This window comes from Myotis myotis, unplaced genomic scaffold (genome assembly GCF_014108235.1).
Source record: "Myotis myotis isolate mMyoMyo1 unplaced genomic scaffold, mMyoMyo1.p scaffold_m19_p_1, whole genome shotgun sequence".
NCBI lineage: Eukaryota > Metazoa > Chordata > Mammalia > Chiroptera > Vespertilionidae > Myotis > Myotis myotis.
Window position 1 is genome coordinate 115559308 of NW_023416313.1, and position 27624 is coordinate 115586931.

At 40.0% G+C, this 27624-nt stretch overlaps 1 protein-coding gene across 1 annotated transcript in view; it reads left to right on the plus strand.

The window, feature by feature from the left end:
* Positions 1–27624, plus strand: part of REC114 (REC114 meiotic recombination protein) — a 175889-nt gene that overhangs the window by 73219 nt on the left and 75046 nt on the right. Inside the window, exon 3 of the mRNA XM_036333798.1 lies at positions 11256–11345. Coding sequence (XP_036189691.1) covers positions 11256–11345 — 90 coding nt within the window. The remainder of the gene's footprint in view (positions 1–11255; positions 11346–27624) is intronic.

The window sequence follows — 27624 nt, forward strand, 5'->3', positions numbered from 1 at the left end:
GGGGACCATGGCACTAGGGCATTTGGTAACTGTAAGAACATTTTTTTTTTCTAGCCAGTGAGAAAGTCCAGGGCCAAATGGGGCTAGATGTGATAGGGGACAGGAGAACAGGAACAGAATAGAGAATGCCCCTAAAAGAAGTGGGGTGAGTAAATGAAAATTAAATGTGCCAAGCTGGCAGTTTAGAAAAATTAATTCCGTCAAACTACTTGTAGTTAAGTGGCAGTACAATCCCCTAACTAGTAAAGATGAGTCCATGATTTGACTCATGTACATAAAACCAGGGGGAATGAAGTATGGTAGCAATCATTTCAGGTGGAGGCTGTAGTTTAACTCTAGTCCTTTTGTTTGGCTTAACAATAGAAAAGTTATTTTGATTTTTCTTAATTGTATAAATCATCCCATTCGATTGAATGACTATCCCATTGATTGTTATCTTACTGGTTTTAGAAAGCACATTCTTCTGTACCTGGGAACCAGGACAGCACAATTATCCTAAATTGTCTTAGTGGCCACAGATAATGCATTCCAGTTGACTCAGTGGTCCCAAGACCAGGACAGCACAATTACTCTAAATTGCCTCGATGGCTCTAGATAATGAATTCCTGGCAACGCAGTGGTCTCAAGACCTGAGGGCTCTAGATAATGTGTTTCTGTTAATTCAGTGACCCAGAGACCCAAAACTGTAATTTAGATAACATGCTGCTTCTGCTTCTGTAAACTGCTTTTTTGCAAACCAGGTTCCTCATTCCAAACCTTGAGATGTAATCAATACCTTTGTGATCTTTGCCTATATAAGTCTGGGTTTGCCACCATCTTATCACTATGAGATTTGGGAATGACCCCTCATAGTCCTGGATTGCAATAAATGTGACTCTTTAATTCGACTTCGTGAGGCGTCCTTCTGTGATTCGCGGGGTACATTACAACAATTTATTGAGAGAAAGGTATTAAAATATCTGGATCTAATTGTGGATTTGTCTATTTCTCTTTATAGTTCTGTTAATTATTGCTTCATGTATTTTTAAGCTCTGTAGTTTGGGATGTAAATGTTTAGAATAATTCTAACTTTTAATTAATTAACCCCTTTATTATTATGAAATGACCTACTTTATACACTTTTATATTCTTATCTAATATTAATATAGCTACTACAGCTTTCTTTTGACCAGTGTTAGCATGGTATATATTTTCCTCACCTTTTTGTTTTTAGCCTGCTTTTATATTTCATGTTTTTATATCTAAAGCACATTTCCTATAGGCAGCATATAGGTGCATCTTATCTTTTTATCTTTATCTGGCACTAGGATAAAAAGATAAGCCACTACAGGGTGTGGCAAAAGTAGGTATATGGCTGTGAGTATGTGAAACAAAGTTTATTCCTTTTTTTTAAAATATAGTTTACTATTTTTTTACAGAGAGGAAGGGAGAGGAATAGAGAGTTAGAAACATTGATGAGAGAGAAACATCGATCAGCTGCTTCCTACACACCCCCTACTGGGGATGTGCCCACAAGCAAGGTACATGCCCTTGACTGGAATCGAACCTGGGACCCTTCAGTCCGCAGGCCAACGCTCTATCCACTGAGCCAAACCAGTTAGGGCTATTCCTTTTTTCAAATAACTCTTTTTTATTGAAAGTATTACATACATCCCATTTGCACCCCACCCAGGCTCTCACTGCCCCATTTGTCTGTGGCCATGAGCCATGCATATATGCATACAAGGTCCTTGGTTGATTACTTCCCATCCACCCACCCTGCCCCGCCTTCCCTCTGAGATTCACCCCTGTTCCATGCTTCCATGTCTCTGGATCCACTCCTTTCATCGGTTTATTTTGTTACTTAGATTCCACATATGAGTGAGGTCATGTGATATTTGTCTTTCTCTGACTGACTTATTTCACTTAGCCTGATACTCTCCAGGTCCCTTCATGCTCTCTCCAAGGGTAAGAGATCCTTCTTTTTTTACTGCTGCATAGTATTCCATGTTATAAATGTACAACAGCTTTTTTATCCACTCATCTACTGATGGGCACTTGAGCTGTTTCCAGATACTAGCTATTGCAAATTGTGCTGCTATGAACATAGGGGTGCATACATTCTGATTGGTGTTTCAGGTTTTTTAGTATGTATTCCTAGAAGTGGGATCACTGGGTCAAATGTCAGTTCCATATTTAATTTTTGAGTAAACACCATACTATTTTCCATAATGGCTGCACCAGTCTGCATTCCCACCAGCAGTGTACTAGGGTTCTCTTTTCTCCACATCCTTGCCAGCACTTGTCATTTGTTTATTTGTTGATGGTAGCCATTCTGACAGGTGTGAGGTGATACCTCATTGTCCTTTTGATTTGCATCTCTCTGATGATCAGTGACTTTGAGCATTTTTTCATGTCTCTTGGCCATCTGTATGTCCACGTTGGAGAAGTGTCTCTTTATGTCATTTGTCCACTTTTTAATTGGATTGTTTGTCTTCCTTGTGTTACGTTGTATGAGTTTCTTATATATTTTTGAGATTAACCCTTTATCAGATGTGTCATTGTCAGATATGTTCTCCCACACAGTGGGCTCCCTTTGCCTGTTGTTGATGGTTTCTTTTGCTGTGCAGAAGCTTTTTATTTTGATGTAGTCCCATTTATTTATTTTCTCCTTACTTTCCCTTGCCCTAGGAGATATATCTGTAAACATATTGCTAGGAGAGGTATCTGAGATTTTGCTGCCTATGGTTTCTTCTAGGAGTTTTATGGTTTTAAGACTTACATTTAAGTTTTTTACCCATTTTGAATTTATTCCTATGTATGGTTTAAGTTGGTGGTCTAGTTCCATTTTTTTTGCAATGTATCTGTCCAATTTTCCCAACACCATTTATTGAAGAGACTCTCTTGACTCCATTGCCTGCTCTTGCCTCCTTTGTCAAATATTATTTGAGTATAATGGCTTAGATCCGTGGTTGGCAAACTGCAGCTTGTGAGCCACATGTGGCTTTTTGGCCCCCTGAGTGTGGCTCTTCCTAAGCCTTAGGAGTACCCTAATTAAGTTAATAACAATGTACCTACCTATATAGTTTAAGTTTAAAAAATTTGGCTCTCAAAAGAAATTTCAATCGTTGTACTGTTGATATTTGGCTCTGTTGACTAATGAGTTTGCCAACCACTGGCTTAGATCTATTTCAGGGATCTCTGTTCTGTTCCATTGATCTATATGCCTGCTCTTCTGCCAGTACCAGGCTGTTTGGATTACAATGACTTTGTAGTATAACTTGCAATCTAGTATTGTGATTCCTCCAACTTTGTTCTTCTTTCTCAGGATTGCTGCAGCTATTTGGGGTCCTTTGTGGTTCCATGTAAATTTTTGGAGTATTTGTTCTTGTCCATGCAATATGCCATTGGTATTTTAATAGGGATTGCATTGAATCTGTAGATTGCCTTGGGTAGTATGGACATTTTAATGATGTTGATTCTACCAATCCATGAACACGGTATATTCTTCCACTTCTTTATATGTTCTTATATCTCTTTTTTCAAAGTCCCATAGTTTTCCAGGTACAGGTCTTTTGTCCCCTTGGTTAACTTTATTCCTAAGTGTATTCATTTTTTGTTGCCATTGTAAATGGGATTGTTTGTTTCTCTTTCTGAGAATTCATTATTGATGTATAAAAAGCCATCAATTTTTGGATGTTGATTTTGTATCCTGCTACATTGTCAAATTCATTTATTAAATCTAGTAATATTTTGGTGGAATATTTAGGATTTTCTATGTACAGTATCATTTCATCTGCAAATAATGAGAGTTTTACTTCCTCCTTTCCAATTTGGATGCCTTTTATGTTTTCTTCTTGCCTGATCACTGAGGCTAGGACTACCAGTACTATGTTGAATAAAAGTGGTAAAAGTAGACATCCCTGTTTTGTTCCTGTTCTTAGGGGAAATGGTTTTAGGTTTTGCCCATTGAGTATGATATTTGCTATAGGTTTGTCATATATGGCCTTTAATATGTCAAGATATGCTCCCTCTATTCCCACTTTGCTGAGAGTTTTTATAAAAAAGGGTATTGGAATTCCTTTTCTGTGTCTATTGATATGATCATGTGATATTTGTCTTTCAGTTTGTTTATGTGATGTACCACATTTATTGATTTGCGAATATTGTACCAGTCCTGCGTCCCTAGAATAAATCCCACTTTGTCATGGTTTATGATCTTTTTAATATATTACTGGATGTGATTTGCTAATATTTTGTTGAGGATTTTAGTGTCTATGTTCATTGGGAATATTGGTCTGTATTTCTATTTCTTTGTAGTGTTTTATCTGGTTTTGGAATTGGGATAATTCTGGCCTCATTAAAAGAGTTTGAAAGTGTTCCTTCCTTTTGGATTTTCTGAAATAGTTTGAGGAGTATAGCTGTTATTTCTTCTTTGAATGTTTGGTAAAAGTCCCCTGTGAAACTGTCTGGACCTGGCCTTTTGTTTGCTGGGAGTTTTGTGATTACTCCTATTTCATCAGTTGTTATTGGCCTATTCATGTTTTCACATTCTTCCTGATTCAATTTGGGGAGATAGTATTTTTCTAGGAATTTGTCCATTTCATCTACATTGTCCACCTTGTTGGCATATAATTGTTCTTAGTATTTTCTTACAATCTTTTGTATTGCTGTGGTGTCTGTGGTTATTTCTCCACCTTTGTTTCTGATTTTATTTATTTGGGTCCTCTCTCTGTGTTTCTTGATGAGTTTGGCTAACGGTTCATCAATCTTGTTTATCTTTTCAAAGAACCAGCTCTTAGTTTCATTGATTTTTTTGTCTCTATTATTTATTTCTGCCCTAATCTTTATGATTTCCTTCCTTTTACTTACTCTTGGATTTTTTTTGGTGTTCTTTTCTAGTTCTTTAAGTTATAGTGTTAAATAGTTTATTGTTGATTTTTTCTTAACTGCTTTCTCAGGACTCCTTTTGCTGTGTGCCTGTGATTTTGGGTTGTTATGTTTCCATTTTCATTTGTTTCCAGGAAGTTTTTTATTTCTTTCTTGATTTAGTTGGTTACCCATTCATTGTTTAATAACAACCTATTTAGTCTCCATGTGTTTGAATGTTTTGGGATTTTTTACTATAGTTGATTTCTAATTTCATTCCACTGTGATCTGTGAAGGTACTTGATATAATTTCAATCTTCTTGAACTTCTAGAGACTTGTTTGTCTCCTAACATGTAGCCAATCTTTGTGAATGGTCCTTGTGCACTTGAGAAGAATGTGTATTCTAGAGTTTTGTGGTTAAATGTTCTATAACTGTCAATTAAATTTATCTGATCCATTGTGTTCTTTAGAATCACTGTTTCCTTGTTAATTTTTTGTGTGGAATATCTATCCGGTGAAGTCAGTTATAAGTAATTCTCTCTTTGACCGTGACCAGCACAACTAGAAAGCAGACGAGAGTCCTTGAGTAGGGATGACAGGGGATTGAGAAAATGAAAGAGACAGACACAGAGACAGTAGGGAAAGCTGGGACAGTGTGATTTTTTCAATCCTGTCTTCTAATTCACTGATTCAGTCTTCAGCTTCTCCTAATCTGCTGTGTATTTCTTCCAAAGTGTTCTTTATTTGTGCTATATCATTCTTTATTTCTGTTTTCATAGTTACTATATCTTTTCTCATACTGTTGAGCATTTATACCATCATTATTCAGAACTCTATATGAGATAAATTTCTTATCTCCATTTCATTTATCTCTTTTTCTGGAGAATTCTCTAGATCTTTCATTTAGGGGTTGTTTCTTTGTCTCCTCATTTGGCTGCCTGTTTGGGTTTGTGACTATGTATTAGGTAGATCTGCTATGCCTCTCAATCTCTAGTTCAGGACAGTGTCAAACTCTGTTTCTGACTAATTACATCAGGCAAAGATTCAAAGCCTCCAGAGATCACCTCTCTCTCCTGACTGATAGAATTTTGTCTTGAATTGCCCTAGGCAATTGTCCAGAGGGGTGGCAAGAGTTTTTGTCAACAGGGTGGGGCAATTGCTTCTGCCTGGTGGCTAATTGTTATTCTCAGTCTCTTAATAGGCTTCAGCCACTCTGCACCATTGGGCAAGATATTTTCCAATAGGGTGGGTCTACTGTCTTTCCCCCAGATAAGGCTACCCATATAGCAAATGTCTGAGTGAGAAAGATGATCTTGCAGTGTGAAGAAATAACTCATCACAGGAAAACTGGGTGTCTGCCTTCTAAGCTCTAACTGCAAAGTCCCTGATCCTGGCTTCTGCTCACACAGCTCTAGTGTACTCTGCCCTCCTTCTACCAGAGCACAGGGTGGGTGGCTCCACAGGGAATTTTGTGGGTTGGCCCTTTACAAGGGTACCTGCATTTCCAGCTGTCTCTCCCTGGCAGAGAGCAACTCCACTCCTTTTCACCACCAGATATTATGTGGGTACCCTTCTCAGTAATGGTGCTCTCTGTTGGGGGGCCCAGTTGGGAGATTAGACCCCAGAGTTCTCAGTGGCAACTCCTCACATCTGAAATATATCTTTGGAACTTCAGTTTCTGTCTGTGTGTGCCTGGCCAGCCCTTTCACGCGTTCGTCCCTCCTACCAGTCTCTATGCAGTCTTCACTTTTGGTCCTTGGGAATCAGGGTTCTCTCTAGCGAGTCTTCTGTTGATTATTCAGGAAAGTTTTCTGTATTTTAGGCGTAATTCTAGTTTGTTTCTGGGAGTATGTTTGTGCAGCATCCACTACTCCACTACCATTTTTAATCCCCTCATTTGTTTTTTATAGAGTTTATTCTTATATTATTATTTATTAATTATTGTAATACTTTCCATATGAATAACTGTAAACCTGCTTTTGTGGCACCCTATATATGTTACCTACAAGAAATGCACTTTAAGCCATTTGCTTTTCAGGTGATCATCATTGGGGTTAGATGTGATTCTATAATATTGCTTTTTGTTTTGTATTTGTCCCACATGTTCTTTGTTCACTTTTAATTCTTCAGTCCATAGGTTGACACTCTATCCACTGAGCCAAACCAGCCAGGGCATTAATTCTTATTCTGCCTTCTTTTGGATTAATTGAGTATATTTATAATCCTATTTATCAATATCTTTTAAAGAAGACAGGCAGACAGATAAGTACTAGTAAATATAAAGCAACAAAAGTAGTAACATGGAGAAAGACATTGATGAAGAAAAACAAAGCTGGAGAAAATAATAGGAGTGATTTGGTTTGGGTAACCAGTGAAGTTTGTGGCAGTTTTCAGTAGGATGGTCAGGAAAAGTGTTACCTGAAAAAATGGCATTTAAGGAAAGACCCAAAATAGAAGGATCTAGAAGAGCATTTCAGAAAGAATAGAAATTTCTAAAGCCCCAAGGTTTGTCATTATGAATGGGCATAACGTGTTCAAGAAGCAGCAAGGAGGGCAGTGTGGCTACAGCAGAGAGGCAATGGAGAGCTAGATTGTGGAACACCTTGCATGAGTTTCTGAATGAGATGCAAAGCTACTTCAGGGCTTTGTGCTGGAAATGACATGATCTGACTTAGATTTTAAAAAGATTACTCCTGGCTACTGTATTAAAAATAAAATGTGTTGGAAAGGGGGAGCAAGAACAGAAATGGGAAACCCGACTGGGAGACCAGGAGTTCGATCGCTCTCTATGACCTGTGCTATCAGAGACAGCATGGAACGGAGGAAGGCCCTGGCCAGCAGTCAGGGAAGGGAGGCCCTGGCTGGCAGCCAGCAGCTAGGGAAGGGAGGCTGTGGCCGGCAGCCAGCAGCTTGGGAAGAGAGGTCCCGGCTGGCAGCCGGAAGGCCCTAATTGTCCCTGATCGCCAGCCAGGCCTAGGTACCCTACCCGTGCACAAATTTCATGCACCAGGCCTCTAGTAATAATATAACTAGAGATGATTATAACTCATACCAGATCTGTGAGATGTGGATAGAGTCTGAATATTTTGCAGGTTGATATTAATGATTTGCTGATGTATATGGGCATGAGAAAAGGAGAAGATTTAAGAATGATTCCATAGTTTTGACCTAAGAAAATGTAGGATATAATTACTATATTCTGAGATGGGAAACTGTGGGAGTCAAATGCCTACAACTGCCTGGCACGTGTGGTAAGTGTTTTGTGTGGAAAGACCACTGTGCATGCAGTCTTTTGATCCCCTCTCAACCATGTAAGAATGAGCCTTGGGCCTGGAACACTTTTTTACCAAGAGATAGAGTCCTAATAGCCTATGCTTCTTTTTTCCACATAACCATCACATAGCACCAGGTTAATGTCATTGCTGTATCTGTCCCTTGATACATGGGGTGCAGGGGAGGGTTCTTTTGCTATAGCACGAGATGGGTAAGTACAGACCAACCGCTCTGCATAGCTGCTGAGGGGGGCCTCCTGCCTATCGGGAAATCCACATCACTTCTGATACTTACCGTGCTGCTTCTCCATGTGAGTAAAGTGCTCTTCCATTCAGTGCTTGCTGTGTTGTTTTCCTTAGTGACTCCAGTATCAAGATGCAGTGGGCAGAAGTGTTTGGACTTCTACTCCTGTAGCAGGCAACAGATGCCACTTTGTAAATAGTGAATGGATGAGCAAATGAATCAATAGGAAGGTTCACACTTCAAATTAGGTGCTGTTAATTTTGAGGTGACTGTTAGACCTGTAAGGAAAGATGTTGAGTGGGCAATTAGATGTAAGGGTTTGGAGGGCAGGGGAAGTCTCCTGGGACTCTTCTGCAAGTCATTACTCATGAGTTGAAAAAAATTATAAAATAATTTAGGAAGACTGGCATTTCCATAATGAGTGTTTCTACCATACAAGAGACATACACTGAGTGGCCAGATTATTATGACCACCTGATGTTTGCAGGCAAATTAGTTATAATTTCACGCTGAAGTTGCTAGAGGGCCAGATCATTATAAACATCTGAACAGCACAACATACCTAAGCATCATTGCTGATCAAGTTCATCCTATCATGTTGATGGCGTGTCCCAATGGAGATGGCTTCTTCCAACAAGACAATGCGCCATGCCACGGTGCTCGTATTGTGCAGGAGTGGTTTCAAGAACATGAGGGAGACTTTACCTTACTTAGCTGGCCCCCACAATCACCAGATCTCAATCCAATTGAGCATTTGTGGGACGAAGTTAGAGCCATCAGGCAGCTGGTTCCACAACCATCAAATCTCACAGAACTGGACAGTGCTATTCATCAGGCATGGTGTCAGATTCCTCACATCACCTTTCAACATCTCGTGGAGTCAATGCCAAGAAGAATCGCCACAGTATTGAAGGCAAAAGGTGGCCCAATGAATCACTGATTGGGTGGTCATAATAATCTGGCCGGTCATAATAATCTGGCCACTCAGTGTATATAAGACATATATAAGGACTGGAATGAAAGAAAGTGAAGAGATTAGCCAGAGAACGTATATGCATAACCCATAGATACTGACAACAGTGTGGGGATGACCAGAAGGAAGGAGGTGCAGGGCTGGGTGACAGCACAAGGCGGGGGGGGGGGGGGGGGACGGGACTGGGGGGGCATGGAAGGAGACATCTATAATATGAAAATAAAATTTTTAAAAAGTTCATAACAGTATTATTGGTGTTAGACCTAAACTGAAAAACAATATTCCTCAACAAAAGAATGACAAAATATCAATTGTGGAATAGTCATAAAATGCTATTTTACAATGAAAATCAATGAACTCAGACACTTGCAGCAACATTAATGAAGCCAGACATAAAATAATTCTTTCTGTATAATTTCATTCATATAAATAAAATTAAACTATAGTGTTAGAAGTCAGGATGGGAGGCTGGTATTGTTGTGTTTCTTCATCTGGGAGGTGATTACTCATTGAGATGTAAGTTTAGGTGTTGGACACTTTTGGGATACATGTTATAATTCTTTTTTTTAAAAAAGTTAACCTGTCATGTTAACATATTGCCTCCCAAAGAATTAGTTGATCATGTTCTATCTAGTACCTAGCTAGTGGTTTTAAGTGGTTATGAACCAGGTAAGATAATCTACTTAACTATGGTGAGAAGGCTGTCGTACAAATAACTGAGGTTCTGATACTAGGAAAGAGGCAGGGCTTAGCATACTTCTCCTTGACATCTAGAATGTTATTTGATTTTTAAGTTTGGAATTTAAAGTGAATTAGAAAAAAATTGGTAGGAGCTCTTGAGTTTAAATATGGCATTAAAGCTCCAAACCCCACATATAAAACTATAAGATAGAACATTGTCAATAGAATGCAGTAATCTTATCTATAATAATGACAGCATAATATGCTAATTAAACCGGATGCCACCGAGGGATGGAGGAGGCCGCTGCTGCTGCAGCAGCTGTGAGGGAGGGATCCAGGCAGCCACTGCGGCTGTGAAAGCCTACTCTTGCATGAATTTCGTGCCTAGGGCCTCTAGCAAAATTATATTTAAGTTGAGTTAGATGTGCATTCATTATTTTGAGCTTTGATTATAGACCAGGTTACTCCAAGTAATGGGAAATAATTCGATCACACCAAAAGTATTATGGTCAGTTTGGGTCACCATATTTTAACACATTGTTTGCGGGTAATTTTTATCACACGCTAACAGGTGGCGCGGGCCATTTTTGCTAATTTTTTGCGCAAATGGCAACGTTCAGTAAAATTATGATAACTTTAGTTTATGTATTTATACGTTACCCGCATTCTACCGCTAATCTATAAAAAACGTATTAATACGTGTCCCGCGCTCTACTACACTGGTAGAACGTATAAATACGTAAAACGTGTAAACACGTTTCCCGCATACAATGTGTTAAGGGTGACACTGACAAATTAAAGCTCATCTAAAGAAAAGCATCTGGTTTTGTGGAATTATGAAATATGGATTGCATATCTGAAAAAACTGGGACTCTGAAATCTTACAGCACCCTGTAAGATATTGTCCTCATTTTACAGAAGGGAAATTGAGGCTTAAAGATAATTAATGATTTATTAAAATGTCACTGAAAAATGTTTTTTGCAGACCTCATATTTGATTTTCAATCTAGTATTTTGTTTGTTTGTTTCAAAAAGTTACATTTTTAAGAATCCTGGATGTTAAGCCCCTATACAAGGATAAACTTGAAACTCTAGAATAATTACAGATTAAATGGGAGGAAGGGAAACATTCAGGGTAGGAAGATTAATGTGAGAAGATAGTTTGGTTATCAGTATTATGTTTATTAGTATTACAGAAATGTATTGTCTTATACATGTTTTTCTCTCTTTATTAAGGTTTTTGACTCCAATGAAGAATCTGGATATCTCATTCTCACCATTGTTATATCAGGTCATTTCTTCATTTCCCAAGGACAAACACTTCTGGTAGGTTTTATGCATATAGTTTAATATGCAAACATTTTTATCTTCATAGTTTTACACTAACTTTTGTTTACTCAAGCTTCTTCATTCTCACTGAAATCCACCAGGTTCAACAACAAAGCATTTATTGAATGTTCTATAACACTGGGAAATAAAGAACATACTAAAATATTGCCTGCCCTAAATTTTGTTGGGAGGCAAAATGGATTAAAGGATTGAGATTAACCAGTATTTATAAAGGAATCTTAACTGGGGATATTGGGTTGAAAACAGGCTAGATTTACAGAGAAACATGTTGAGAGTTTTCCATATAGGTAAAGAGTATAAAGAGATATAGATTCAAAGAAAAAGCTAAAAGAAAACTTTAAGCATGCTATTATTGCTTGGTATACACCTCTATAAAACTCTGATTTTATAAACATGCATTGTTCTTTATTCTAATTATGCACACATATTGTGGGAAATTTTTGGAATGAAGCAATATATAAAGGAGAAAAAAAGAATCATCTTTCTTGAAAGTTTATGCTTGAATTGGTATTTCATTAGAAACAAAATGGGTGCAGAAAGAAAACAATTATCAACTTCCAACCAAAGAAATTGTTTGAGAAAGGAAGTGTAAGGGACAGTTCTTGCATCATTTAGCTGTGAATAATATCTACATATACATAAACAAATGTTTACTGAATATCTACATAGGCATATTTTATTCATTTAACACATTTATTTATTGAGCAATTACTATGCTGATGGCAGCATCCCACAGTTATACACTGTGACCATTCATCTCTCCCCTTATGTGGAATATAGCCTTATCCTTGAATGTGAGGTTACCTGCAAATCATATTTTGTTTCCTTGTGATGTGAAAACTGCAGCAGTAGTTGTACTGTTTTGCTTTATCTGCTGCTGTTAGAACTCATATGAGTTGCAAGGGATAAGATTTTTTTCTTCAGCTTCGAATGGAAAATATTCCAGATGGTGGACTGAGGGACATGTAGCACAAAGCTAATTCTCCCTGTCAACATTGTGGGTCTTTGCTGAATAGTGACAATGCAGTTTGGCTTCCTTAGGCAATAGGGGGCTACCCTGTACTTTGTCTGTGCTCCATCTGTTTGCACCAGTGGTTAATGTTGTTACAAATTGGTAGAGTTTTCCTTGTATCATATGTGGAATTATTTTTTGAACTACAGTTACAAACCCACATTTATTAAATTCCAGGACATTCACTACTGAGAAATATATTAAGGGTAACTTTACAATGTGGGGAAGATTGCATATACCTATATAACTTAGAGTAATATTTTAAAAATAGTCTTTAAATTCTTTTTAAAAACCACCTTTACTGCCCTGGCCAGTTTTGCTCAGTGATCAGAGTGTTGACTCTCAGACCAAATGGTCTTGAGTTCAATTCCCGATCAAGGGCATGTATCTCGGTTGTGGCCGTGGGGGTGCATATAGGAGGCAACCAATCGATGTGTCTCTTCACACTGATGTTTCTCTCTCTCCTCTCCCTTCCACTCTCTCTCAATATCAATGGGAAAAATATCCTTGGGTGGGAATTTTTTTAAAAATCACCTTTACTGAGATGTAACTTACATTTTAAAAATTCATTATTTTTAAGTGTTCAGTTTGCTGTGTTTTGATAAATGCGTATAATTATATAACCACTTCCATAGCCATGATGCGAACATTTCAGCTAATCTCTAAAATTTCCTTGTGCCTCTTTGCAGTCAATCCCCTCTGCTCACCTTCAGCACCTACCAAAACCACTGATCTGCTTTCTGTCATTATAGTTTTGCTTCTTCTAGATTTCATGTAAATGAAATCATACAATATGTAGTCTTTGTGTCTGGCTTCTTCCACTTAGCATAATGCTTTTGGATTTATTCATATTGTTTATACCTTTTCATTACTGAATAGTATTTTATTGTGTAAATAAACCTAATTTGCTTATCCATTCAATTTTTGATAGACATTTGGATTATTTACATTTTTGGCTGTTATAAATGACACTGGTATAATAAACATTTGTATACAAGCCTTTGTATGAACATATATTTTCGTTTTCCTTTGGTAAATTCCCAAGAGAGGAACTATTGCTGAGTCATATGATGAATCTATGTTTATAAGAAACTGCAAAACTGTTTTCAAAGGTACATTGCCACAAGCAATGATGAGGATTCTAGTTGTCCCATGTCCTCATCAACACTTGATATTGTCAGTTTTTTTAAGTGTAACTATTAGTGGATATATAGTGGTATCTCATGGTGGTTTTAATTGGCATTCTCTTAAGAAATAAGGATATTGAACATCTTTTCATGTATTTATTTGCCATTTGTATATCTTACTGGTGAAGTGTCTATACATATTTTTAATCATTTATAATTGAGTTGTCTTTTTATATTTGAACTAGAGACCCGGTGCACAGAATATGTGCATGGACTGGGGGGAGGGGGGTCCCCTCAGCCAAGCCTGCACCCTCTCCAATCCGGGACTCCTCAGGGGATGTCCGACTGCCAGTTTAGGCCTGATTCTGGAGATCTGGCCTAAACCGGCAGTTGGACATCCCTCTCACAATCCAGGACCACTGGCTCCTAACTGCTCATGTGCCTGCCTGCCTAATCACCCCTAGCTGGCCCCCCTGCCAATCTAGTGACCCCCAAATGCCCCCCCTGCCAGCATGGTCACCCCTTACTGCCCCTCCCACCAGCCTGGTTGCCACTCACTGCCCCCCTGCCGGCCTAGTTGCCCCCAACTGCCCCCCTGCTGGCCTGGTCACTCACAACTGCTCCCCTGCCAGCCTGGTCACCTCCAACTGCTCCCCTCCCCTGCCAGCCTATTTTCCCCTCACTGCTCCTCTCTGCTGGCCTGGTTGCCCCTAATTGCTCCGCCTGCAAGCCAGATCGCCCCCAACTGCCCTTCTCTGCTGGCCTGGTCACTCATAACTGCCCCCGCCTCCGCCGGCCTGGTTGCCCCACGCAGCCTGCTGTTCAGTCGATTGGTCATCCCTCACTATGCCCCCTGCCAGCCTGGTCACCCCATGCAGCCGGCTGCTCAGTCGTTTGATCGTCCCTCACTATGCCCCCTGCCAGCCTGGTCACCCCATGCAGCCTGCTGCTCAGTCGTTTGATCGTCCCTCACTATGCCCCCTGCCAGCCTGGTCACCCCATGCAGCCTGCTGTTCAGTCGTTTGGCCGTCCCTCACTAACCCCCCTGCCAGCCTGGTCGCCCCACGCAGCCTCCTGCTCAGTCATTTGATCGTCCCTCACTAACCCCCCTGCTGGCCTGGTGCCCCATGCAGCCTGCTGCTCAATCGTTTGGCCGTCCCTCACTAAACCCCCTGCCGGCCTGGTCGCCCCACGCAGACTGTTCGGTTGTCCCTTTGGTTGTTTCAGATGCGATGACCCCTTGCTTTTTATATATCCTATCTAATAAAAGAGAAACATGGTAATTGGCGTACAACCGCTACCCTTCCCATTGGCTAATCAGCGAGATATGCAAATTAACTGCCAGCCAAGATGGCGGCTGGCAGCCAGGCAGCTTGAAACTAACATGAGGCTTGCTTGCTTCAGTGACGGAGGACTCCAGCGTTCCCCGCTTGCCGCTGCAGGCCTCTGACCTGCAACTCTAAGCGACTATGTAACAAACATACAAGTTAAACAAAACCCCAGAAACCCGCTTTAGTCCGCTGGGCTTCAGCCAGCAGGATCGCAACATTGTAAACAAAGGCCAGAAACCACTTTCAGCAGTGGAGGCCTAAGAGCTGGAGCCAAGCCTCAAAGCTAAAGCTGGCCCAGAATAAAAAGAAAAAAGAAAAAAAGGAGCAGTTGGGAGCTTCCGTCACCCGCCAGCCTGAAAACAGCCCTCGGCCCCTCACCCAGACTGGCCAGGCACCCCAGTGGGGACCCCTACCCTGAAGGGTGTGTGACCAGCTGCAAAAGCCATCATCCCCTCACCCAGGCTGGCCAGGCACCCCAGTGGGGACCCCCACCCTGATCCAGGGCACCCTTCAGGGCAAACCAGCCAGCCCCACCCATGCACCAGGCCTCTATCCTATATAGTAAAAGCGTAATATACCTCCCAGCACTGGGATCAGCAGAGCCGTGAGGCCTCCTGGCACCGGGATCAGTGTCACAGGGGGCAGCGCCCAAACCCCCTGATTGCCCTGTGGCTCTGTGTGTGACAGGGTGCAGCGCCCCAACCCCCTGATCGGCCCTGCTCTGTGTGTGACAGGGTGCGGCACCCCAACCCTCCTCCCCCTCCACAGGCCCTGCTCTGTGTGTGACGGGGTAGAGCCACAACCTCCCCATCGGCCCTGCCCTGAGTGTGAGAGTGGTGGCGCCCCAACCTCCTGATCGGCCCTGCTCTGTGGGTGATAGAGGGCGGCGCCCCAACCCCCACCCCACGGGCCCTGCTCTGTGCGTGACAGGGGGCAGTGCCCCAACCCCCTGATGGGCCCTGCTCTGTGTGTGACAGGGGGCAGCGCCCCAACCCCCTGATTGGTCCTGCTCTGTGTGTAACAGGGTACAGAGCCACAACCCCCCTGATAGGCCCTGCTCTGTGAGTGACAGGGGGCAATGCCCCAACCCCCTGATTGGCCCTGCTCTATGCATGATGGGGTGGGGCCGCAACCTCCCCATCGACCCTGCCTTGAGTGTGACACGGGATGGTGCCCCAACCCCCCAATCGGCCCTACCCTGAGTGTGACTGAGGGTGGCATCACAACCTCCTGATCCGCCCTGCTCTGTGCATGACAGGGGGCAGCGTCCCAACTCCCCAATCGGCCCTGCTCTGAGCCCGACCAGGGGCTGCACCTAGGGATTGGGCCTGCCCTCTGCCACCCGGGAGCCGGCCTAAGCCAGCAGGTCGTTATCTCCCAAGGGGTCCCAGACTGCGAGAGGGCACAGGCCGGGCTGAGGGACCCCCCTCCCCGCCGAGTGCACAAATTTTTGTGTACCAGGCCTCTAGTATAGATTATAAGAGTCTTATTCTGATTACTGCTCTTTTGACCAAAAATATGTTCTGCAGATATTTTTCCCATTCTGTGGCTTGCCTTTTCATTTCTTAGCAGTATCTCTAGAAGAGCAGAAGTCCAATTCTGATGAAGTCCAATTTTTTCTTATGATTTGTTTTCATATACTATTTATGAAATTTTTGCTTACTCCAAGATTGCAATGATATTTTTCTGTTTTCTTTAGAAGTTTTATTGTCTAAGCTCTTACATTCAAACTTAGGATCCATATGAATTTTTAGTATTATTTAATAATGTTAATATTACTATTTTGTATAGAGTGCCTTCTTCCCCTAAATTAAAGCAGTGTCTTATTGAAATGTGGAATATAATCATGGGTTTTAGGGAATCTACTTCTGGAACCATTGAATTAATTTTTATTTATTTATTTTTTTGAATTTTTGTGAGTTTATTTGAGCCAAACTGTCGACATATGCCGGGAAGCAGAACCTTAATGAATTGAGATAGTGCTCCCGAATTAATTTTTAATATATGGTAAGAGTTAAGGGTCCAGTTTAAATTTTTTGCATGTAGATAACAGTTATTCCAGCACCATTTATTGAAAGGCTAGCTTTTCCTTGTTGAATTACCTTGGCACCTTTGTTGAAAATCAGTTTGCTCTGTATGTGTGGATCTATTTATAGGCTCTCTTTTCTGTTCTATTGACCTATATGTCTATCCTTAGTCTAATAACTCACTGTTTTACTTTAGTATTGTTGTAATTTTTAAATCAATAATATAATTACTTCAGCTTTATTATTTTTCAAAGTTGTTCTGGCTTTTTTAGTTCATTTGCATTTCTATATATATTTTAGAATCATATTTCCTACAAAAAAAAGCTTATTGGGGTTTTTATTGGGATTACTTTGAATCTATAAATCATTTGGGGAGAATTAACATCTTGATATTGAGTCTCCTGATCCATGAACATATTATAACTCTGCATTTATTTATACCTTTTATTTATTTCATTTTTTTATATACTCTCAGCAGTATTTTGTAATTTTCACAGTAGGTCTTACACAAGTTTAGCTACATTTATTCACAAATACTTCAGAGTTTTTTACTATAAATAGAATTTTATAAATCTCAATATCTTTGTTGCTTGTGTGTAGAAACACAATTGATTTTTTTTTCATGTTGCTCTTGTATCCTGTGATATTACTAAACTCATTTATTAGTACTACAGCTTTTTTGTATATTTTCTTACAGAATTTTCTACATAAATGATCTGTTGTCTATGAATAGACAATTTTATATTCTTCTTTTTAAATCTATAATACATTGCCCCATCATTTTCCCCAAATTGCAGTGGCTGAGACATAGTCTGCAATGTTGAATAGAAGTGGTGAGGGATGACATCCTTGCCTTGTTCCTGATCTTTGAAGGAAAGCATTCAGTCTTTTCACCAATAAGTTTAATGTTAGCTGTAGGGTTTTTATAGATACCCTTTATCTGAATGGGGAAATTCCCTTCTAGTTTGCTGAGAGTTTTTAATAATGAACAGGATTTGAATTTTTTGAATGCTTTTTCTAAATCTGTTGAGATGGTTATTTAGGTCTGTTGATATAATAAATTTTTAAAATATTCAGTTCTTACTGATCCAACTTTATTGTGGAAGTATTTGATTTTTAAAATTATGGACATGTGTAAGTATGATAAAAATACAAATACATATTTTAAAAATATTTTACCCCCTAAATTAAAGAACAATTTTTTCAGTTCATACAATTCATTTACAGTTTTTTTTTTAGGTTTCACAAGAACCAACACATAGAAGAGCAAACACATTTGGATTATAATACATTTCAATTGCAGTTTCATGTTGGTATTACATTTACACTACCTATACCCTCATACTACTCTATGTTGTGAGATATATATATTAGAGGCCCGGTGTATGGCCTGGCCGCCCCACGCAGCCTGCTGCTCAGTCGTTTGGTTGTCCCTCACTAACCCTCCTGCCAGCCTGGTCGCCCCACGCAGCCTGCTGCTCAGTCATTTGGTTGTCCCTCACTAACCCCCCTGCTGGCCTGGTCGCCCCACACAGCCTGGTATTCATTTTCCTTAAATTTCATTGTTTTCTGATTGCCACCTGCTGAGCAGTCCATGGAAACTGAAAACTTCACATTAAATTGTAAGTTGGTGTTCAGTAATAACATCGATTTCCATTGTGCTTGTTCAGTAAGGACCTGCATGCAAGTGAGGACATCAGTGTCAGAAGACTCCATGCTGACCCACTAGTAGACCTTCTATTGTAGTTTTTTTCAAAGAGTAGGTACAGCAAGAAGATGGGGAAAACTTAGCTCCATCCTCAACTTACCTTGGACTTGGGTTTAACTGGCTTCTCCTTTCTAGTCTTAGCATCTTAAACATATTCTTTCTTGACTATTTTGGGCTTTAAAAATTTGTTTTTAATTATGGTAAAATACATCTATGTATATAAAAGCCCAGCAACCAGAGCAGCAGAACGACCAGAACGTCTGGTAGCTATGATGCGCACTGCGGCAGCCAATCAGCCTGATGCGGACCCCGATCAGACCCGCCCCCCTGGGATGGCCCGGCCCCCAACACCCCAATCAGAGATGGGGCCAGCTGGCCAACCACCTGTGGCCCCTCCCCCTGGCCAGCCCTATCCCCAATTGGCCCCCAATATCCTGATTGGGAGAGGGGCCAGTCGGCCAACCGCCCACAGCACTCCCCCCCTCCGCCGGCCTGGCCCGATGAGTCACCATCAGGGTGGGCCGGCTGGATCCACCCCTGCATGAATTTGTGCACTGGGCTTCTAGTATAATATAAAACATAATGTTAACCATTTTAATACTAGTATATAATTCACTGGTGTTAAGTACATTTATATTTCCATGTATTCGTCACCACTGTTCATTCGAGAATTCTTTTTATTTTGCAAAACTAAAACTCTACCCCATTAAACAATAACTCCCTATCCCCACTCCCAGCCCATCCCGTGGCAACCACATTCTACTTTCTATGTCTATGAATGTGACCACCATATTTATCCATGTATAAGATGCTATATTTTTCTAAAATCATTAGACTGAAAATCAAGGGGTGTCTTATGGAAGGAAGTCTGCTAAGGAGGGAGCCCCGCAGGTGTGTAGCTGCCTATACCTTGTCAAACAGGCTTTCTCCAATCACGAGCCTTACTGTTACTGACATCAGCTGATGCCATAATTGGAGGTGTAGGTGGAGAGTGCACAAATGCAACAGGGACTGGAGTGTTCTGAGCCCATGAAGATGCAAAAAAATAAAAATATAAATACTGGTAAGCAATTATCTTACTCTGCAAAATTCAAACTGAATGTAATCAGCTATGCAAAAGAGCATGGAAATAGAGCTGCAGAGACATAATTTGGACCTACTCCCACTGAGTGTATGATCAGACAGTGGAGAAAACAGGAAGAAAAACTCATTAAGATGCCAAAAAAGAAGAAGGCCTTACGAGGAAAACCAGCAAAATGTTTAAAATATTGGTTTCTTAATTTGGGAGTGTCTTATACATGGAAAAATATGGTACTCAAGTACATCATGTAAGTGGAATCATACAGTATTTATCTTTTTGTGGCTGACTTATTTCTGTTAATATAATGTCTTCAAGGTTCATCTAATTGTAGCATGTGTCACAATTTCTTTTTTTAAGGTTGAGTAATATTCCATTGTATGTATATACCACTTTGGTATATCTATCCATGGTCAGTGAGGTTGTTTCCTTTTGCCTATTGTGAATAATTTTGCTATGAACATGGGCATACAAATATCCCTTTGAGACCCTACTTTCAGTTCTTTTGGGTATATACTCAGAAGTTGGATCATGGAATCATATTATAGTTTTGTTTTTAATTTTTTGAGGAACTACCATACTTTTTTTCCCACAGTGGCTGCACCATTAACAGTGAACAAGCGTTCTAATTTCTTCACGTCCTCACTAATGCTTGTTATTTTCTTTTTTAAATTGAGATATAATTGACATATTATATTAGTTCCGGGTATGCAAATAATGATTTGATATTTGTATACATTGTGAAATGGTCACCACAACAATCTAGTTAGTATTCATAACCTTGCATAGTTACAATGTTTTTTCTTGTGATGAAACCTTGTAAGATATACTCTCTTAGCAACTTTCAAGTATGCAATGTAGTATTCTCTATCTATCTATCTATCTATCTATCTATCTATCTATCTATCTCTAATATGCAAATAGACTGAACAGCAGAAAAACCAAAGAACTGGTTGCTATGATGTGCGCTGACCACCAGGGGGCACGTGAGGAACATGGCGGGCATCGGCCGTGGCTGGATGGTAGAGCAGGTGAGCGGGGGCACCAGAACCAGGTGGGGTGCTGGTTGCTGTCATCAGGGTGAGCTTCTGGTGGTTACTGAAAATTCTTTGCTCCCATGCACCACGGTCCCACCCAGCACTCGCACCTGCTGATGGAGCCAGTCTTGCCCATACCCACTGCTGGCGCTGGAGCTGCCGCTCGCACCTGCTGCTGGTGCCTGGCACTGGCCCCAATCACTCAGCGCCCTTGGTGGGTGCGAGCGGCAGCTGCCGGCCCTGATCACCCCTGAGGGCTTCTCTACCTCCCCCTGCTCCTGAGGGGTGATTGAGGCATCAGCCGCCACTTGCACCTGCTGATGGCGCCAGCCTTGCTCACACCCACTGTTGGTGCTGGCCCCAGTCACTCCACGCCAGGGTGTGAGTGGGGCCAGCACCATCAGTGCATGGGAGCAGCGTTGGCAGGAGCAGGGCTGCCGGCAGACATGGGACCAGGGGCCATGGCAGGAAGGGCCAGGTGGGCGTGGGGAGGATGGGCCGAGACCCAGCCCTGTGCCCGTAGCATCCTCGCAGCCCACAGTTTTTTTCAAAGCGCACGAATTCATGCACTGGGCCCCTAGTTAACTATAATCACCATGCTATATAGTACATCTTCATGAAGTGTGAACTTTTTGACCCTATTCACCCATTTCTCCCATGCCCCATCTCTGACAACCATCAGTCTCTTCTCTGTATCTATGAACTTAGTTTTTTAATTTAATTTTATTTTTTTATTGATTAAGGTATTACATACGTGTCCTTATCCTCCACCCCACTCCTGTTCATGCCATCACCCCCCTGGTGTCTATGTCCATTGGTTAGGCTTATATGCATGCATACAAGTCCTTTGGTTGACCTCTACCCCTTATCCCCACCCTCCCTTACCTTCCTTCTGAGGTTTGAGCATCTTATCAATGCTTCTCTGTCTCTGGATCTGTTTTTGTTCATCAGTTTATGTTGTTCATTATAATCTGCAAATGAGTGAAATCATGTGATATTTATCTTTCTCTAACTTATTTCACTTAGCATAATGCTCTCCAGCTACATCCATGCTGTTTCAAATGGTAGGAGTTCCTTCCTTTTTACAGCATAGTTTTTTGTTTTTAAATTACACATATAAATCAGGTCATCCAGTATTGGTTTTTCTGACTTACTTCATTTAGCATAATGCCCTTGAGGTCCATCCATGTTGTAACAGATGGCAAGATTTTATTCTTTTTTATGGCTGATTAATATAGTCCATGTGCATATATACATCATATTTTCTTTATCTGTTCATTCATACCTGGACACTTAGGTTGTTTCTATATCTTGGCTATTGCAAATAATATGGTGCAGTGAGCATGAGTGTATATATATTTTTGAGTTAATGTTTTTATTTTCTTTGGATAAATACCCAGAAGTAAATTGCTGGATCATATGATAGTTCTCTTTTTAATTTTTTAAGAACCTCCATAATGTTTTCCACAGTGGATGCATCAGTTTACATTCCTACCAACAATGCACAAGGGCTCCCTGTTCTCTGCATCCTCCCCAACACTTGTTATTTCTTCCCTTTTTTTTTTTTTTGTTGTTGTTGTTAATCCTCACCTGAGGATATTTTTCCCATTGATTTTTTTTAGAGAGAGTGGAAGGGAGGGACGGAGGGGGAGGAGAAAAAGAGAGAGAGAGAGGCATCGATGCGAGAGAGACACATTGATTGGTTGCCTTCTGCACATGTAAGGGATTGAAACTGCAACCGAGGTACGTGCCCTTGACCTGGAATCAAATCCATGACCCTTAGGTGCATGGGCTGAAGATCTCACTAAGCCACACCAGCCAGGCCTGTTTCTTGCCTTTTTTATAATAGGCATTCTAACAGATATGAGTTGATATCTCATTGTGGTTTTGATTTGCATTTTCCTGTTAGTGATGTTGAACACATTTTCATGTACATGTTGTACATCTCTATGTCCTTTTTGGAAAAAATATCTATTCTGAACTTCTGCCTGTTTTTTAATTGGAGGGTTTGTTCTTTTGCTATTGAGTTATATGAGTTCTTTAAAAAAAAACCACACTTTATTATTATCTTTTTAATATTTATTGTTGAAAGTTTTACAGAGGTCCCCTTGTTCCCTCATTAACCTCTTCCAGTCCACTCCTGTACCCCCCTCCTGCCCCAGGCCCTCACCAGACCATTGTCTGTGTCCATGGGTTATGCATCTATGCATACCAGTTCATTGGTTGATCTCTTCCAACTCACTCTCCCCTGCATTCTCTTAGAAGTTCAACAGTTTGTTCATGTTTCTAACTCTCTGGGTCTATTTTTGTTCATCAGTTTATTTAATACATTAGATTCCACATGAGTGAGATCATGTGATACTTATTTTTCTCTGACTGGCTTATTTCACTTGGCATAATACTCTCCAGGTCCATCCATGCTGTTGCAAATGGTAAGAGTTCTTTCTTTTTTTATTGCCAAATAGTATTCCATTGTGTAAATGTACCACAGTTTTTTTATCCACTCATCTGTTGATGGGCACTTAGGCTGTTTCCAAATCTTAGCTTTTATAAATTGTGCTGATAGGAACATAGGAGTGCATATATTCTTTCGGATGAGTGTTTTGGATTCCTTAGGATATATTCCTAGAAGTGAGATCACTGGGTCAAATGGAATTCCATTTTTAATTTTTAAGGAAACTCCATACTGTTTTCCATAATGGTTGCACCAGTCTGCATTCCCACCAGCAGTGTACTAGGATTCCCTTTTCTCTACAACCTCACCAGTACTTGTCATTTGTTGGTTTTTGGATGACAACCATTCTGACAGGAGTGAGGTGATATCTCATTGTTTTGATTTCCAACTCTTGTATGATTAGTAACTTTGAACGTTTTTTCATATATCTCTTGGCCATCTGTATGTCCACTTTGGAGAAGTGTCTATTTAGGTCCTTTGCCCATTTTTAAATTGGATTGTTTGTCTTCCTTTTGTTGAGTTTTATGAGTTCCTTATATATTTTGGATATTAACTCTTTATCAGATGTATCATTGACAAATATGTTCTCCCACACAGTGGGCTCCCTTTGCCTGTTGTTGATGGTTTCTTTTGCTGTGCAGAGCTTTTTATTTTGATGTAGTCCCATTTGTTCATTTTCTCTTTAGTTTCAAGTGCCCTAGGAGCTGTATCAGTGAAGAAATTGCTTCAGCATATGTCTGAGATTTTATTGCCTTTGGATTCTTCTAGAATTTTTATGGTTTCCTGTCATACATTTAAGTCCTTTATCCATTTTGAGTTTATTTTTGTGTATGGTGTAAGTTGGTGGTCTAGTTTCATTTTTTTTGGAGGTATCTGTCCAATGTTCCCAACACCATTTATTGAAGAGACTGTCTCTGCTCCATTGTATGTTCTTGTCTCCTTTGTCAAATAGTAATTGAGCATAGTGGCTTGGGTCAAATTCTATGTTTTCTATTCTGTTCCATTGATCTACATGGCCGATCTTGTGCCAGTACCAGGCTGTTTTGAGCACAGTAGCTTTGTCGTATAACTTGATATCTGGTATTGTGATCCTTCCAACCTTGTTCTTCTTTGTCAAGATTTCTGTAGCTATTCAGAGTCTTTTTTTATTCCATATAAAATTTTGGAGTGTTTTTCTAGATCTGTGAAATATGCTGCTGGTATTTTAATAGGGATTGCATTGAATCTATAGATTGCTTTGGATAGTATGGACATTTTAATGATGTTGATTCTACCAATCCATGAACATGGTATATTCTTCCAATTGTTTAAATCTTCCTCTATTTCTTTTTCAATGTACAGGTCTTTTACCTCATTGGTTACATTTATTCCTAAGTATCTTGATGTTTTTGTTGCAATGGTAAATGGAATTGTTCTTTTAGTTTCTCTTTCTGAGAGTTCATTTTTGGTGTATAAAAATGCCATGGATTTTGAGGTGTTAATTTTGTATCTTGCTATATTTCTGAGTTCATTTATTAAATCTATTAGTTTTTTGATAGAGTTTTTAGGGTTTTCTGTGTACAGTATCATGTCATCAGTGAATAATGAGTTTTACTTCCTCCATTCCAATTTGGATGTCTCTTATTTTTTCTTCTTGTCTGATTGCTATGCCTAGGACTTCTAGTACTATATTGAACAAGAGTGGTGAAAAAAGACATCCCTGTCTTGTTCCTGTTCTTAGCGGAAATGGTTTTAATTTTTACCCATTGAGTATGATGTTGGCTATAGCTTTGTCATATGGCTTTTATTATGTTGAGGTATGATCCCTCTATTCCCACTTTGCTGAGAGTGTTTATCAAAAAAGGGTGTTGGATTTTGTCAAATGCTTGTTCTGCATCAATTGATATGATATGATTTGTGAATATTATACCAGCCCTGCATCCCTGGAATAAATCCCACTTGGTCATGGTATATGATCTTTTTAATGTATTGCTGGATCCAATTTGCTAAAAACATTTTTGAGAATTTTAGCATCCATGTTCATCAGCGATATTAGCCTGGAGTTCTTTCTTTGTCTTTATCTGGTTTTGGATTTAATGTAATGCTAGCCTCATAGAAAGAGCTTGGGTGTGTTTCTTCCTCTTGAATTTTTATGTTATGAATAGTTTGAGGAGTATAGCTATTAGTTCTTCTTTGAATATTTGGTAAAACTCCCTGTGAAACCATCCAGATCAGGCCTTTTGTTTGCTGGGACCTTCCCTTCCCTTCCCTTCCCTTCCCTTCCCTTCCCTTCCCTTCCCTTCCCTTCCCTCCTTCGCTTTCTTCTTCTTGTTCTGTCGTTCTTCTTCTTCTTCTTCTTCTTCTCTTTCTCTTCTTCTTCTCTTCTTCTCCTCCTCCCTCCTCCTCCTCCTCCTCTTCCTCTCCTTCTCCTCCTCCCTCTCTTCCTCCTCCTCCTCCTCCTCCTATCCCTCCCTTTCTCTCCTCCTCCTCCTCCTCTTCCTTCTCCTTCCCCTGCCCTCCTCTTCTTCTCCTCCTTTTCCTCCTCCTCCTTCTTCCTCCTTCTCCTTCCTCCTCCCCTCCGTCTCCTCCTTTCTCCTTCTCCTTCTTTTTTCTTTCGTCTTCTCTCCTTCTTTCTTTGTTCTTCCTTCTCTCTTTCTTCCCTTCTTCTTTTCTTCCTTCTTCTTCTTCTTTTCTTCTTCTTCTTCTTCTTCTTCTTCTTCTCTTCTTTTCTTCTTCTTCTTCTTTTCTTCTTCTTCCTTCTTCTTCTTCTTTTTCTTTTCTTCTTCTTCTTCTTCTTCTTCTTCTTCTTCTTCTTCTTCTTCTCTTCTTCTCCTCCTTCTCCTCCTTCTCCTCCTTCCCCTCCTTCTCCTCCTTCCCCTCCTTCTCCTCCCCTTCCTTCCTTCCTTCCTTCCTTCCTTCTTCAATTTCATCAGCAGTTATCAGCTTATTCAGGTTTTCTGATTCTTCCTGATTGAGTTTTGGATGTTTGTATTTTTTTTTTTTTTTGGAATATGTCCATTTTCATGTAGGTTGTCCTGTTTCTTGGAATAAGGTCGTTCATAGTATTTTTTTTTTTTATGATCCTTTGTATTTCTGTAGGGTCAGTTGTTACTTCACCTCTCTCATTTCTGATTTTGTTTATTTGGGTCCTCTCTCTTTGTTTTCTGGTGAGTCTGGCTAGAGATTCATCCATCTTGTTTATTCTTTCAAAGAAGCAGCTCTTGATTTCATTGATCTTTTGTATTTGCGGGGGGGAGGGGGCCTCTGTCATTTATTTCTGCTCTGATCTTTATTATTTCCTTCATTCTACATACTCTGGGCTTTTATTGTTGTTCTCTTTCTAATTCTCTAAGTTGTAGTGTTAAATAACTTATTAAAAGTTTTTCTTGTTTTTTGTTTGTTTGTTTGTTGTTGTTTTTTAGGTATGCCTGTCGTGCTATGAACTTCCCTCTCAGGACTACTTTCACTGTGTCCCATAGATTTTGGATTATTGTGTGTTCATTTTCATTTTTTTCCAGGATGTTTTTTATTTCTTCTTTGATCTCTTTGGTAACCCATTCATTGCTTAATAGCATGCTAATTAGCCTCCATGCATTTGATTGTTTTTGAGCATTTTTATTGTAGCTGATTTCTAATTTCGTGCCATTGTGGTCTGAGAAGATGCTTGATATGATTTCAATCTTCTTGAATTTGTAGAGACTTAGCTTGTGTCCTAACATGGTCTGTCTTTGAAAATGTACCATGTACAGTTGAGAAGAACGTGTATTCCGTAGCTTTGAGGTGAAATGTTCTGAAAATATTAGTTCCATCTGATCTGGTGTGTTATTTAGGATTGCTGTTTCCTAGTTGATTTTTTGTCTGGAAGATTTATGCAGTGATGTCAGTGGGATGTTAAAGTTCCCTACTATTATTGTATTGCTGTCGCTCTCTCCCTTGATATCCTCCAGACGTTTTCTTATATATTTGGATGCTCCTGTATTGGGTGCATATATGTTTACCTCTTGTTGTACTGATCCCTTTAGCATTAAGAAGTGGCCTTCATTCTCTCTTTTTATGGTCTTCACTTTGAGGTCTATTTTGTCAGATATGAATATTGCTACCCCAGCTTTTTTTTTTCATTTCCATTTGTGTGAAAATGTTTCTTCCTACCTTCACTTTCAGTTTGTGTGAGTCCTTTGTTTGAGGTCTCTTGTAGACAGCATATGTATGGGTCATGTTTTCTTATCCATTCACCTACCCTATGCCTTTTGATTGGAGTTTTAATCCATTTATGTTTAAGGTTATTATTGATGGGTACTTGTTGGTTGCCATTTTTATTCTTTATGCCTGTTTTCCTTCCTCCCTTTCTATTTATTCTTTTTACAACAATCCTTCTAGCATGTCTTGCATTACTGATTTGCTAATTTACCTGATTTTACCTTCAATTTTAAATGACAGCCTTGCTGGATAGAGTATTCTTGTCTCAGTCCCTTCCTTTTTTATCACTTTGTATACTTCATGT